General features: G+C 52.7%; 1 protein-coding gene across 1 annotated transcript; it reads left to right on the top strand.

Annotated features, from left to right (window-relative positions):
* The first annotated feature begins 527 nt into the window (after window positions 1-527).
* Window positions 528-1,133, top strand: LOC106816835 (beta-3 adrenergic receptor-like). The gene has a single exon (XM_014821469.1). The coding sequence runs from the start codon at window positions 528-530 to the stop codon at window positions 1,131-1,133; it is 606 nt and encodes a 201-aa protein (XP_014676955.1).
* Window positions 1,134-14,148: the final 13,015 nt, after the last annotated feature.

The raw sequence follows: 14,148 nt of genomic DNA, 5'->3' as shown, positions 1-14,148 counted from the left end.
CTACTGGTGACGTGAGCGTCTCTCATGCGTATGGTGCACGCACGCGCCGAGCCACCTGCACGCACGTACCGCCAGGAGGTCATCTCAGTGAGGGGAGTTAGTTAACTGCGTAGTTACCCACCTGTGCGTCGTACTGCGCGCACGTCTTCGCGATCAGTGCTTGCATCGAGATCGTACAGCAACCGAACTGAAGTCTTGCCGTCTCCTATGTACTCGTTGCTGTTGCCTTGAGAGTAACGTCGTCGGTCCGGTATCAGACGGTTCTGTCGGTCTGGATTCGGATGTAGCGGACGGTACCGGTTCGTTCGGAAAGTAACATCGTCGGTCCTGATTCGGATGTAGCAGACGGTATCGGTTCGTTCGGAAAGTAACAGCGGTTCGTTCGGAAGATATTTTGCGTGCGCAGGTGCGATAGAAAGCCGTGATTCACTTCGTCCACCTTCACATTTACCCGCGTGCGGCTGCAGCAAGAACATTAGCGAACAACGAGGGATAACGGAAGTCTAAAAGAACTAACTGATCGAAGCATGAACGCGACCGACGGGTCGCCGACGACGCCCAACTGCACGTCGTCCGACGATGCCCACGGCGGCGGCCGCAGCACGATCGGCGCATGCGCACCGAGCGTCGTGTTTGGCGACGCAGAACAGATTGTCGCTGAGGCTTACCTGACGGTCGTGCTTGCAGCGAGCGTGCTCTGTAATATCGCCGTCGTCTGGGCGATCAACACCACGCTCAAGAAACGCCCCCTCTTCCGTCCGAATCTCTTCATCATCGGACACGTCGCCGTCACCGATCTGGCGACGGCCGTCATCTGTCTGCCGCTCGTGCAGGCGGCAACGGCCGTCGGTCGCTGGCCGTTCAGTGCGTCGGCGTGTGCGGCGTCGGCAGCGCTCAACACGCTCCTGATAACGGCATCCGTGTTATGCATCCTCGCTGTCAGCGTCGAGCGCTATTTCTCGATCGTGCGTCCGCACCAGTACAAACTGCTCGTGACGAAACGACGTTGCGTCATCGCCGTCGTTGGCATTTGGTCGGTGTCGGCGGCGCTCGCGATCGTGCAGGTCGTCGTGCTCGACAACTGGGCGTTCTATCCGGGCCGCGCGATGTGCTTCATGGACTGGCAGACGTGAGCAGCTCCGAAGCTCGCCTTCAACATCGCTCATCTTGTGCTGTGCGTGCTGCTACCGCTCGGGCTGCTGCTCATAGCTGATATTCTTGTCGTGAGGGCCGCTCGTCGCCACCACACGAACTCGCTGCGCTTGTCGGCGGCCTACAGCACCGACGGCCAAGCGGCCGACAACCGCCACGTCATCCGCAACAATCTCAACGTTCCGAAGAAGGATTCGCCGACGATAGTGCATCGCGGGGGGTCGCGGCTGCGCTACCGCTCGCGCGCGCGACGTCCAAGATGTCGGCGGCCAAGTGTCGCAGCGCGCCGAACAACTTCGCCGTGACGGTGACGAAGAAGGCAAAGCAGATCTCACTGCANGACGAGCCAGTACGACGCGACTATCGGCGAGTCTATTACTGTGACAAGGCGAGTGTCTGCAAAGTTTGCACGTGACGAAGGTGCCAGAGACTGGGCCTAGATATGGAGTGAATTGACACGCAATGAGGTTCCTCGGGATGTGTTAAGCGTAGGGGCCCCCCTTGGCTGGACGAGCGAGATGTTCAACTCGATCCTGGCCTCGAGATCCGAACCAGGACCATCGACTTCGAGGAGGTCCATGTCCAAGTTCTGGTGGAGGCCAAAGAGGCACGCCGAAGGCGAATTCGCCAAACGAGACTTTTGGCAGTCAACAGTGTGCAGGCACTGCTGGACGCAGCCCTGTATCAAGAGAAGGCAAAAAGATCTTCAGCCATAGGGTTAAGAGGGGGCCAAACGACATGAGTCAGTGATTACAGTCAGTCAGAAATATGGCTGTCGTGACTGTGGTAGGTAGAGGGTGCACGGTAAGAGAGTTGGGGATTTTCACTTCGTCTGCCACCTCACTTTAACCCGCCCGTGCGCTGCAGCAAAGAACATTAAGGCAAACAACGGAGGGATAAACGGAAGTATAAAAGAACTAACTGAATCGAAAGGCATCGACGCGACCAGACGGGTCGCCGACGAAACGGGGACCCCAACTGCATCAATAATCGTCCGATCGATGCCCACGGCTGCGCCGCAGCAGCGATCGGCGCATGCCGCACCGAGCGTACGTTGTTATGCTGACGGCAGAAGCAGATTGTCGCTGAGGCTTAAACCGTGACGGTCTGTGCTTGCAAGCGAGCGTGCCTGTAATAAACGCCGGTCGTCTGGGCGATCACACCGAGCGCCTCAAGAAATCGCCCCCTCTTCCTCCGAATCCTCTTCATTCATCGGACATGAGTGAAGCGCCCAAGGTGCCGCCAGGTTGTTCCCTACCCAAGCCTCGAGCTGGCTGCCATCGGCAACGTGTCTCTGAAGTACTGATCTCGCCGCGGCTCCAAGCTTCGCAGCCGCCAGGCAACGGCCGTTCGGTCTGGCGCATGGCCCCGGCCTTACACAAAACGATCCCGCTCCTGTAGCTTCACCACCTTTTTGCGATTTTTCGGAGCGAATTGGTTGCGGCGGCCTTCGTAGCTAGCGCTTGCTACCTGACGCCACACCGGACACATTCTTGTCTGTAGCTTGTGATAAAGCCACAAAGTGCCGAGCATGCTTCTTGGCACAGAGTCGAAAGTTATGTCAGTGCCGTCGCGCTGAAGACTCATCCAAACGTCATGTATGCACGTACGAGCGTATGTTCATTTTTATTCTCTGTAAGGCAGATTGCGGCCCCAGTTAAGCCAAGTGACGCTCCCTCGGGCACGCGACTTCTAGTAAAAAACTCCGGCTTCGGCACCTGGAAGACCGACGTTGGCGTCATTCGCCGGTCGTGTGCAGATTGGTCGGTGTGCGGCGGCGGGCTCGGCGATTCGTGCAGGCTCGCGTGCTCGAGCAATTGGCGTGTTCTATCCGGTCCGCGCGATGTGCTTCATGGACGTGGCAGACGCGAGCAGCTCCGAAAGTCTCGCCTTTCAACATCCTCATCTTGTGCTGGTGTCGTGATGCTACGCCGCTCGGCTGCTGCTCATAGTTGATATTAACTCGTCGTGCGGCGGCTCGTCGCGCAACCCAACACGTAACCCGCTGCGCTGACCGGTGCGGCCAACGCACCAGACGGCCAAGCGGCCGACCAACCGCCGCGTTCAAGCCGCAATCAATCTCAACGTTCCGAAGAGGATTCGCCGACGATTGTGCAACTCGCGGGAGGCCGCGGCTGTCGGCTTGCGCTCCCCGACGTCCAGTCAAGATTCGGAGGCCAGGTGTAGGCAGCAGCGCCCGATAGACATTGCGCGTGACGGTGAAACGAAGAAGGCAAAAGCCCCCCCGAACGATCCTCGCTGTCACCAAGCTTAAGGCGCGCGTATACTGCTGCACGGTCGTCCACCTGCTTGGTCGTCTGCTACCGTGCCGCTTGTTCGACGCTCAATCGTGGCGACGCCGTGCTAACAGTGGGCGTATTCCCCTGGCCTGCCGAGACCTCGGACCGCGTCCGCTCTGCCATGCACTCTAACCCACGCCAACTTGCTTTCCTCAACGCTTGCTTCTACGGTTTCAACAAACCCGCCGACATCCAGCGCACGATGCGGCGCCGCTGTGTCGCCACTGGCGGCAGCGGGCAACCGAGGCGGTGCCGGTCGTTCCGACGCCGACGCGCGGACAGGCGACTGCCCTCCCGTCACGTGTCCGCCGACTCGGCCCCGTCGCACAGCTCCGGCTCCGGCTCGAGCGAGTGACGACAATGCTCTCTGCACCGACCTCTTCCGCGGATACAGAAGCGCGAAGGCGCCACGAGCCGGACGTGGCTGCGAGTACTGTACAGCGCAGATCCGGTCATATCAACGTAATCTACCCCATGCGCGGGCACCTCCCCGCGAGATGGCGGTGCTCGAGCAAGAACTCGTTCGCCGACAATCTCGTTTGCCGACAACGATCCTCGGGCCGACGACTCGTTCGAGTCGACACTTTCAAGATTGAGACGGCTCGACGACGTTACGCGGTGACGCAGACGACATGGCCGCGTGCGGTTACATCGACATGGCCGTCGTGGTGACGTCGACGAAAAGTGCCGCCGAAGCGGACCTAAACGTGGTCGAGAGCCTGTGAGTCAACTTTATTCCACTGGACAGTTCCGTCGTACCTGTCTGTCAACCGGTGGTACGTATCGACGTGAATAAGATCAGACGGAGGTATGATGGCGGAGGAGGAGGAGGCTTACCGTTCGACTTCCGACCTTCTATTCTGTAACTAGCGGATACGCGCGGCGTTTGCTCGGGAAAATCAGTGGCGTACCAGTTTGGCAACCGCTTGTTAAAAGGAAATACTCAAAAAAAATCAAACTATCTTATCCATCCATCGCATTCTATCCAGTGCATTCATTTATCCATCCAATTCCCATGCCATCCCATACCCATCCCATCCACCGCAGTCCCATCCCCATCCCATCCATATCCCAATCCATCCCATCGCATGCCATCCCATCCCAGCCTATCTCATCCCAACAGTAATAAAATAATAAGAAATCAAAAGATTAAAAGTCATTAAAATAAAAAAGTCAAAAAATTAAAATAATAAAATGAAATTATATAGAAAATAATAATAAAAATATTTGAATATGTAAAACTACAGGTTAAAAGGTGGCATGTCATACTATTTCATATGCTTCGATTCACGGTTATCGACTTATCATTGGAGATAGCGTTACAACTCTATCAGCAGAACTGCGTGCTAAGTTTTCTCACAACGTGAAGAGTCTAAATGACTTTAAGACTGTTGTGTGCCCGCTTAGCAGTGCCTGAATGTCATCAGGGGCAAGTTTTTAGAGTAAGATTTTAAAAAAAATTAGAAAATAAATTCAACCTTTTAAGCTTGCGCCTCCCGTTGGCAAAATCATCAGCATTGATGGGTGGCTTTTGGGAAGCTAGGTCCATTGCACCACAAATCCTAAGGGATACGGAATATTTTTCTTTTCTTGTTATTTTTTTCTTTTTTTTCAGGGAAATACCTGATGCTAAAAGTTCCCAGTCAATACATACAACCATACATAATGCAATGCGATGCATGCATGCATGCCAATGCATGCATACAAATACATACATACATACATACATACATACATAACATACATACAGAAAACAAAATTTACCATAAACCCCCATATCATACATACTATACATACATAAGCAAACATACATACATCAATACATACATACATACATACATACATACATAGCATACAGTACATAACAATACATAGCATCACATACCATACTATACAACATATCATACATACATACATAGCATACATACAAGGTACATAACATACAATTACATTACATACATACATAAAAAAAACATACATACATACATACATACATACATACATACTATACATTACAGTGACATACATACATACATACATACATAAACATACATACATACATACATACATACATACATACATATACAGTACATTATACAATACATACACTTATATATATTCCTGATACAATAACCTGTAGCAGATTCTGTCACACGGTACCTACATTACCCTTAGAGCAAGTGTTTCTTAACTTTTTGGCCCCACGATCCGCCATCAGACATTCTTGGTCGTAAAGGCCCTACCGTGACCCCCGAAGATCAAAATTGAAAAAAACGCCAGCCCGATTTATGAAAACATGTCTGCCAATACTCAGTCAATGGGATGGCTGAAATTGCTTTACAGCCACCAGGCGATCAAATCAAAAAATTCGGGCATTAGGTGCTTTAAATTTAGGCTGTGGGAACCAAGATTTATGAGTCACTGAAGGTGGAGGAAAATTTTTTGGTAGAACACTGATAATTATATATTTAAATTGGAATTTGTTTCATTTAGTGACCCTTCATGACCGCCCGAAAAAAAACCCAAACGATCTACATGAGGGCAGCGATCTCCAGGTTAAGAACGCGCTGCTTTAGAAAGCAAGCACCTGTAACGAAAGCTTTATACTGTTATAGTCGGTCCACGTACCACCCTTTTTTAAAAACCCATATTCCTTCAGTCACAAACTTTTACCCGTATTGGTTCTGTCACGAATGCTTACAGACCATGCACCTAAGGTCTTGTGACAAGGCCTTGCCCTTACAGGTTCTGTCCACATGGCTGCCACCAGTGTTGTAGGCTAATTGCACTCGGCTTTGCACTTTATGGAACTCATGTTGTATAATGGCGTCCGTAAGGCTGTTCTGCTCATACCAGACGACCTATGTTTAGGTAGCGTGGCCTGCGTAACTGGCGCATTCTAAAAGCGTGTTAAAAACTTTCACATTGACGTAGTCTTCATTGTAACGCGCATCTTCGCACCTTTGTGCGTTCTTGGGCAACGCGGCACGCAACGTACTGGTGACGTGAGCGTTCCTCTCATGCGTATGGTGCACCTCACCGCACGACAGTCGTCGGTCTGGTAGCAGACGGTGAGAGGGAGATATCCGTCCAGTCACCTGAACGATTAACGCGCAGTGAATGAGGATTTTACCTTCCTTGCTTCGGGGATCGATGCGCGAGACAGACCCAGCTGTGAGACGGAGCTTCGCTTCTACCCATCGTCGATCGGCAGGTTGCGTGTTTTTTAATTACTGCCGGATCCTCGGATTTTGTCGTCGTTCCGTTTAAGCGCCACGTGCGTTTAATTGTTTACTGATCGAATATGCTGTAATGTGTGGTTGTGTGTGTGTGTGTGGTGTGTGTGTGTGTGTGTGTGTGTCTGTGTGTGTGTGTGTGTGTGTGTGTGGTATGCGTGTGTGTGTGTGTGTGTGTGTGTGTGTGTGTGTGTGTGTGTATGTGCGTGTGTGGTGTGTTCTTATGTGTGTGTGCGTTTGTGTGCGCGTGTGGCGCTTGTGCGCGCGTTGTGTGTGCGTGTAGGTGTGTGTGCGTTGTGTGGTAGTGGTGCGTGGTGCGTTGTGTGGGTGTGTGTCTGTAAGATACTGTAACGGGGGGCGGGGGGGGGGGGGGGGGCGTTTTCTCCTCTCTCTCCTTTACTTGACTTTGAGCAATACAATTGCCGTGGTATAGGTCCGTTGCCCGTTGTGCGCACACCCTACAAGGCCGTTACCAACCTCCGTCCTTTTACCGAGATCGATCACTAAGGATCGCAACGAGGCAGAGGCAAGCCAAACACCGAAGCGCCGAGAAAAAAGGGGAGGGGGGCTTCCGGTCACGAAGGTGAGATATAACGGAGGGGGGTGCCGGTCACGAAGTGAGACAGTATAATAATTAAGTAGGAAAGTAAGTTTAATATTTATCAGTGTAACGCGTGCTAAACAAAGCCAAATTAAGGCACATTAACCAACACAGCCATTGTCAGCAACAGCAGCACGGTTCGCAACAGAGCCAGACTCGAGTGCATCATCGCGCGCCGATTCGACGCGCAAGACCATCACGGCACCGTAACACGCGAACTAATAATCACTACGTGTGATTTGAACGCCAGTGCCTAGATACATGACAAATAAGTTCGGATAACAGACCACTTCGCTATACTGTATGTACTGTCTAGAAGGATGTCACTTTTGGTGGCGCCCCCTGGTGTACAAAATATTCGAAAGCTCCGTTCGCGGGGTGATGCAACTTGCATCAAAGAAAAACCTACGAGTGTCAACGTTAGCTTCTGTAGTAACGCGAGTGTAAGCTCACTCACAACCTCCGACGTGTCTGCGCACACTCACCGCACACGCCAGCTAACAGCTAACAGCCATCAGCTAACAACATACACAGAACACTAATAGTAATACTAATACACTATAGTCTAGGCCTATATTATGGATATCTCAGTCTGACATATTCCAAACACGCTGGTAACGTACCTATTTATCCCTACAGTATACATTCTGGCCACACTACTACTAGCTACTGTACGCGCTCTATGAAGATCTGCATGATATCACACATCCCGAACAGTCTACAGTAATGCACAAGCACGATTGATATCGCCCGGACACATTCTAAAACACAGCTGCTCTCGCATAACCTCCGGCGTGTCTCCTCTTTTCGCGCCCTTTTCGCCTATTGTTTTCATTTCCTGGAACTGTCATCGCAGAGGGGTATACACGATTGGTTCATTGCGGGACACCCCACTAGCGCCATCTCTCGTGAGATAAAACCCGCTACAGCAACGCACGATCCTAAAAGCGAATCTGCTACACTCCCCCCAACTTAAAATTGAAAAGCCCCTGCTCAATTTATACTACCAAATAAAAATAAAACATAGCAGATGGCACATGCTATAATAACCACTGGGAACAACCGCACGTTGTAAACACACACTCCGCTAAGAACAAGGGGCAACCGCCCAGCTGTAAACATTACAAAAGAATGCGTCAACTACAAAATAAACTAATCGCGGCACGGGGCGCTTAGTGGGCCCCGGCACTATGCGAAGCTCCTCCCACGCTGTGACGTGGCCTCCCCCAGGTCCACGGGTCGGTAGAACGTCCGGCGTTGACGGCAATCCGGCAGGCTCCCTGGCTCCCGGGAACTCGCTTGCCGACGCTCCGCCGTAGTCCTCACCACTGTTTAGGAGTGTTCCACAAAGAGGGAAGAGTCCCATGGCTCACGGCGACAAGTTGGTTTCGCTCTTTTCGGTGTGCATCCTCTGCCACCCACCATCTATGTATTCGGTTGAGCGGCAATCACGTCGCCGGCGCTCGGGCGACAACACGTAACCCGCTCCTCGGTGAGTCTACACGTGCAAGGCGATATCTGCCCGCACAGGCAGTGGGCGTGACCCCACCACCCGCGTCGATACTCCAGATCGACACGTGCCATCCCCGTCCGCTCCGCTAACACATCCGGCGGTGTTGGAAAGGAGGAGTCGTAACCTCGCGAGCGTGATCATCACCCGCAGGCGACCCACGAGGCATCGTACGCCCCGTCACTTCCTCCCCCCACAGACTCGTGCAGTATTATCTCACCACGGGGTCTTGCCCCAGTTTGAGCGATCCTAGTGCCACCGTAGATGTCTCCTCTTCTTCCCTCCCGCTGCCGCTCATCTGTCTACTGTTCCATCCGGAAGCCGTAGTACGCGGGCGGCTGCACCTGCCGCCGGCTGAGCGTCACTTGCTCCGGCATTTGCGCCAAGCCCCGTCGTCGGTACCCATGCTCCATGGCTCCAACGGCCTTGTGCCACCTCGCCGTCTCGTCTGCCATGCCCGCTTTCCCCACTTCATCTCCTTCGCTGTCGGCCGGCGAGGGCGTCAAGTCCGCTGGGGGTCGTGCATCGCACTGTTCCGACTCACCATCGTCGGCGCCGGCAGGCTCTTGGTCGACAGGCATCTCACACTCAGTTCCAGCAGTTCCTTGCTTTGTCCCCACCTCCACTTCTGTTCCTTCGCTGTCGGCTGGCAAAGACGTCAAGTCCATTGGGAGTCGTGTGTCCGCCTCCATTTGTGCACCCACCGGCTGTTGCCGAAGTCCCGCACGGCGCTTCCTCCCTCCTTTCCTCCTGGCGCACACGTCGCACTGCTGACACCACCTCTTGATGTCGGCCCGCATCCCCGGCCACATGAACTTCTGACGCACCCGCTCCAGCGTCTTCAGTGCTCCGAGGTGTCCTGCCATCCGGGCCCCCTGCAGCATCACAATGTGATTGTCCTTCTCTGCCACGATTTCTTCAAACTCTTGGACCTTGTTCAATTATTTTAACGTGTTGCCTACGTGATCACCATTGACACTCTGGACAACATCCTCTTGTCCCTCTCCCTCCGATCGCCGGACCTGCGACAACAGTTTCTTCTTTGCTTCGTTCAGTTCCTGTAGCTCGAGCATGAGTGCATCCATCTGCCGCTGCATGTCCTGCACCTTGCTCTCTAGCCCTGACCGCACATACACCTGCTCCTGTAGCTTTCCCTCCAGCTCCTTTAGTATATGTAGCTGCTCTGTCTCGCTGCTCTGCAGGGAGTTCAATCGGTTCTTCAGCTTCGTCGACTCCTCCTGGGCGGCCGTCGTGAGCGCGTTGGCCTTTGCTAGCTCGGATTCGGCCGACACATGCCGCTCACGCTCCGTCACCTCAGCTAGCCGCCGCTGCAGCGTGTGCTCAACCTCTGTACGCGGAGAGATGCTGCCCTCCATCTCATGGTTGGCTCTCTCCGACTGCATGAACTTCTCCTGGTAGTAGGTCAGCTGCTGATCGATCTCGTTCTGCATACGCTGCGCCATGTTCGTGCGCTCAGCCTGCAGACTCCGCACCTCAGCCGTCAGCTGAGATATCTGATGCTGGCATCGGTCGTTCCTCTGCTTCAGCTTGGAGTTGTCCTGTCCCAGCGTCTCTATCACGCGCTGACGCGTGTCCTGCCCCCGCTGCTTCTGTAATTGACTCCGAAGCTGTCCCACCTCTGCCACGATGTTGTCGTGCGCAGTGCTGCATGACGTCTTGTCCTGCGCCCTGTAGGCTCATTACGCTGTGCCATCAAACTCCTCTCTGAACTGCGTGCCCATGATGGTTGAGCTCCTCTCATCCGGCGGCTCCTCCGTTCCGCGGACTCTCGCGCGAAATGGCACATCTATCACCGCACTCGTAGCAGTTCACATGGTCTCTGTCTTACCCATTTGCACCTTCTCTTACGAATATCCGGGCCTGCCACATGCCAGGAGTGCGCCGGGCGGTATAGACGCTGGGTCCCACTACTTTAGAAGGTCTCTTAACATCTGGGCTTGATCTCATGAAGATCCTCGGACGGAGAGCGGCGACGTATTTTCCCCAACTGACTTCTCGATTTCGCCACCGGTGCCACCATGGGGCTTACTTCGGCGGGGCGCGGCCCACGCGTCGCGATATTTTTTTTTCACAAAACGCATAAGATTACTATAACATAGCGGAAGAATGTTCAGCCGCCTCTGATTGTGGCTGGAATTTGGCAAGATTTAAGCCTCCATCGACTTGTAGCAAAATCCCCGAATTTCTGTAAAGTTAGGGTTAAAGTAGTTTTTTTAGGTAATGTTTTCTTTAAACAACATTGGGTTTTGAGGTGAATGTAACCCATAATATTGGATGCCATTGCTTGACTCGATTTGCTGTTGACTAAAGAAAACCTTCAAAACAAGAGAACCAAACGCCATTTGGAAATGTTTGTTTTTGGTTTATGACCGCTAGATAAGTAAGTTTTCTGATGTACTTTTCCAGAAAAAACAAAATATTTTACACATCTAAATATACACATATAATATCACTATAACTGCACTTCTTTGTGGCAAATGTGTATTTTTCATCTCAAATCTTAATTCATGGGCTTCTCGTAACACTCACTAGTTACGTACGTTTCATGAACACGCACCCGTACAAGTCATCCGCTTCGCTTCGTCGCAAGAGGAGAGCGAAGGGCTTGAAAGTACTAGAAGCTAGTATGACCAGTCTTAAAATAAATTAAATAAGTAATATTAATTTAATAAATTTTTATTATTCCATGGGGACCTGGGGTCATCGCACGAAAACGAGGCTAAGCTAGCATTGTTGTAAACAATGGCTGCTCAAGCATCACCGCACAGAGGGGTACACGGCACGTACACGCCCAGATACAACCGCCACGTACATCGCGGGTACAGACGCGGGTACACGGTCGTGGGTACACGAGATACACCACGTGCACTCGGTACGACGCACGTGCACCGGGTATACGCACGTACATCGCATCAGTACACGACACGTGCAACGCCACGTACACGCTGGTACACCGGAGATACGAGGCGCACGTACACGCGGTACACGCACGTACACCGCAGATACCACGCGGTCACGCGCACGTACACGCGGGTACGCGCACGTACACGCGCGTACGCGCACGTACACGCGGTACACGCACGGTAGCAGCGCACGTGGCACGCGGTACACGCACCGTAACACGCAAAGTACACGCACGTAACACGTCAGGTACACTCGCACGTACACGCGGGACACGGAATACACTTGGCACGTACGACGCGGTACACGCACGTACACGCGGGTACACGCACGTACACAGGAAGATATCACGCAAAGTACCAGCGGGTAGCACGCACGTACGACGCAGGCACGACGCAGGGGGGGGCGTACATGCGGTACACGACGGTGCACGCGGTACACACACGTACACGCACGGTGACACGCAGATGCACGCATCGTGAACACGCGGGTACACGCGATCATACACGCGCGGGTACACGCACGCACATCCGCAGGTACAACCCGCCCGTAACACGTGACCGTATCGCCGCGCGTACACCGCACGTACACGCGGGTACACACCACGCACGACACCGCACGTACACGGACGATACACCGCACGTAACAGTGCGGTACGCGCACCGTGCACCGGTACACGCACGTACACCGGTTAACACGCACGTACACGCACGTACACGGCGATACATCGCACGTACACGCAGGTAGCGCGCACAGTGCTACGCGGGTACACGCACGTACAGCACGGGTACACCACGTGCACGCGAGTACACCACCGCGTGACACGCGGTACAGCGCGTGTCCCGTGCGTGTACGTGTGTGTACCCGCGTGTACGTGGCGGTACCCGTCGTGTCACGTGTGGGTATCTGCGTGTACCCGCGTTGCGTACGTGCGTGTACGTGCGGTGTGACGTGCGTGTATCGTGCGTGTGACCGCGCGTGTCGTGCGTGTAACCTGCCGTGTAGCGGTGCGTGTCCCCGCGTGTGTACGGTGCGTGGCTACCTGTGTGCTGCGTGCGTGTAACCGGCGTCGTACGCGTGGTGACCGTGCGTGGTACGCCAGCGCCGTGTACCGTGTTTGTACCCGGCTGTCACTGCGGTGCCACCGCGTGTACCGTGCGCTTGACGTCGCGCTGGTGACGCTGCGCGTATCCTGCGTGACTGTGCGCGTATCGCGTGTATTGCATTTGACGTGCGTGTACCCGCGTGTACGTGCGTGACCGCGTGTACGTGCCGTGTAGCGTGCGTGTGACCCGCCCTGTAGGCGTGCCTGCCCTGAGCGCCATGTTGTTACAAATGCCCTAGGTTTAGCGCTCGTTTCCGTGGGATGCTCCAGGTCATGATAATGATTTTAAGAACTGGTCTTAGCCTAACACAGTGCGTCCTCAGCAGTTGAAGCGATTTGCTCCGAACCTGTTAATTGGTCAGAAGAGAAATAGACCCCACCCAATTTTTCGCATTTTTGGAGGATAAAAATATGAATTTCGTGGGACGTTTCGTTTCACCGTCTATAGGCGCGCGCGTCGCATAGTTTGCTACTTCTAATTAGTACTAAGTCGCGCTTCAAGTACACTCAAAATTCACAAAGATAAGTGCTAAGACAATGGTGTCTACTAATAGCTTAGACATTTTATAGAAAATGTATACACTCTAAATCGTTCGCTCCAGGTAATGATAGTTAGTACACGATTCCTACCGTCCGATGCACTAGCGTATGCCGCGCGGGAGTCAGGCCGGAGTTTAATTTTGTACCTCCAATCACGGAGGTCGGGAGTCAATTCCTCCTGTTTAGACGCATGTCTCTGCTTAGAACTACTATGCCTTTCGCTCCGAGCCTTACCTCGCTGCGACGCAGTTAAAGGATCTACTTGTAGCGAGCTGCGTGTAGCACTACGCCTAGTCACGCATGTAGTATTACGAGAGCGCCAGACTTAAGTCTGAGATAAAAATAACACACTTTGCACAAAGTGAATTGCCAGTTATAAGCGATATTTATGATGTTTATATTGCAATCGAGTGAAATAGTGTTTTGTCTGGAAAATACATCAGAAAACTTACTTATCTATGGCGGTTATGAAACCAAAAAGAAACATGTTACACAAATTGGGCGTTGTGTTCTTTGTTTAAAAGTTTTCTTTAGTCTAAAGCAAATTAGTCAAGAAGCGGCATCAGATATTTCGGGTTAATTCACTCACACCCCGTGGTTTTGTTTTAAAGAATAACTATCTGAAGAAACTACTTTTATACCTAACTTACAGGAAAGGTTCGGAAAGTTTTTGGTAGAGTAATGTCGGTGATTGTTGGTAACCTGTATGAATAATGTTAGCGGTATGTTCCGCTTCAATATCACTGAACCGCACTGTGACGCCAAGGCTCAGCCCTAGCGGT

The sequence above is a fragment of the Priapulus caudatus genome, unplaced genomic scaffold, assembly GCF_000485595.1.
Source record: "Priapulus caudatus unplaced genomic scaffold, Priapulus_caudatus-5.0.1 Scaffold1501, whole genome shotgun sequence".
NCBI lineage: Eukaryota > Metazoa > Priapulida > Priapulimorpha > Priapulimorphida > Priapulidae > Priapulus > Priapulus caudatus.
Note: the sequence above shows the minus strand (reverse complement) of the source record. Positions and strands in the feature narration are given on the sequence as shown.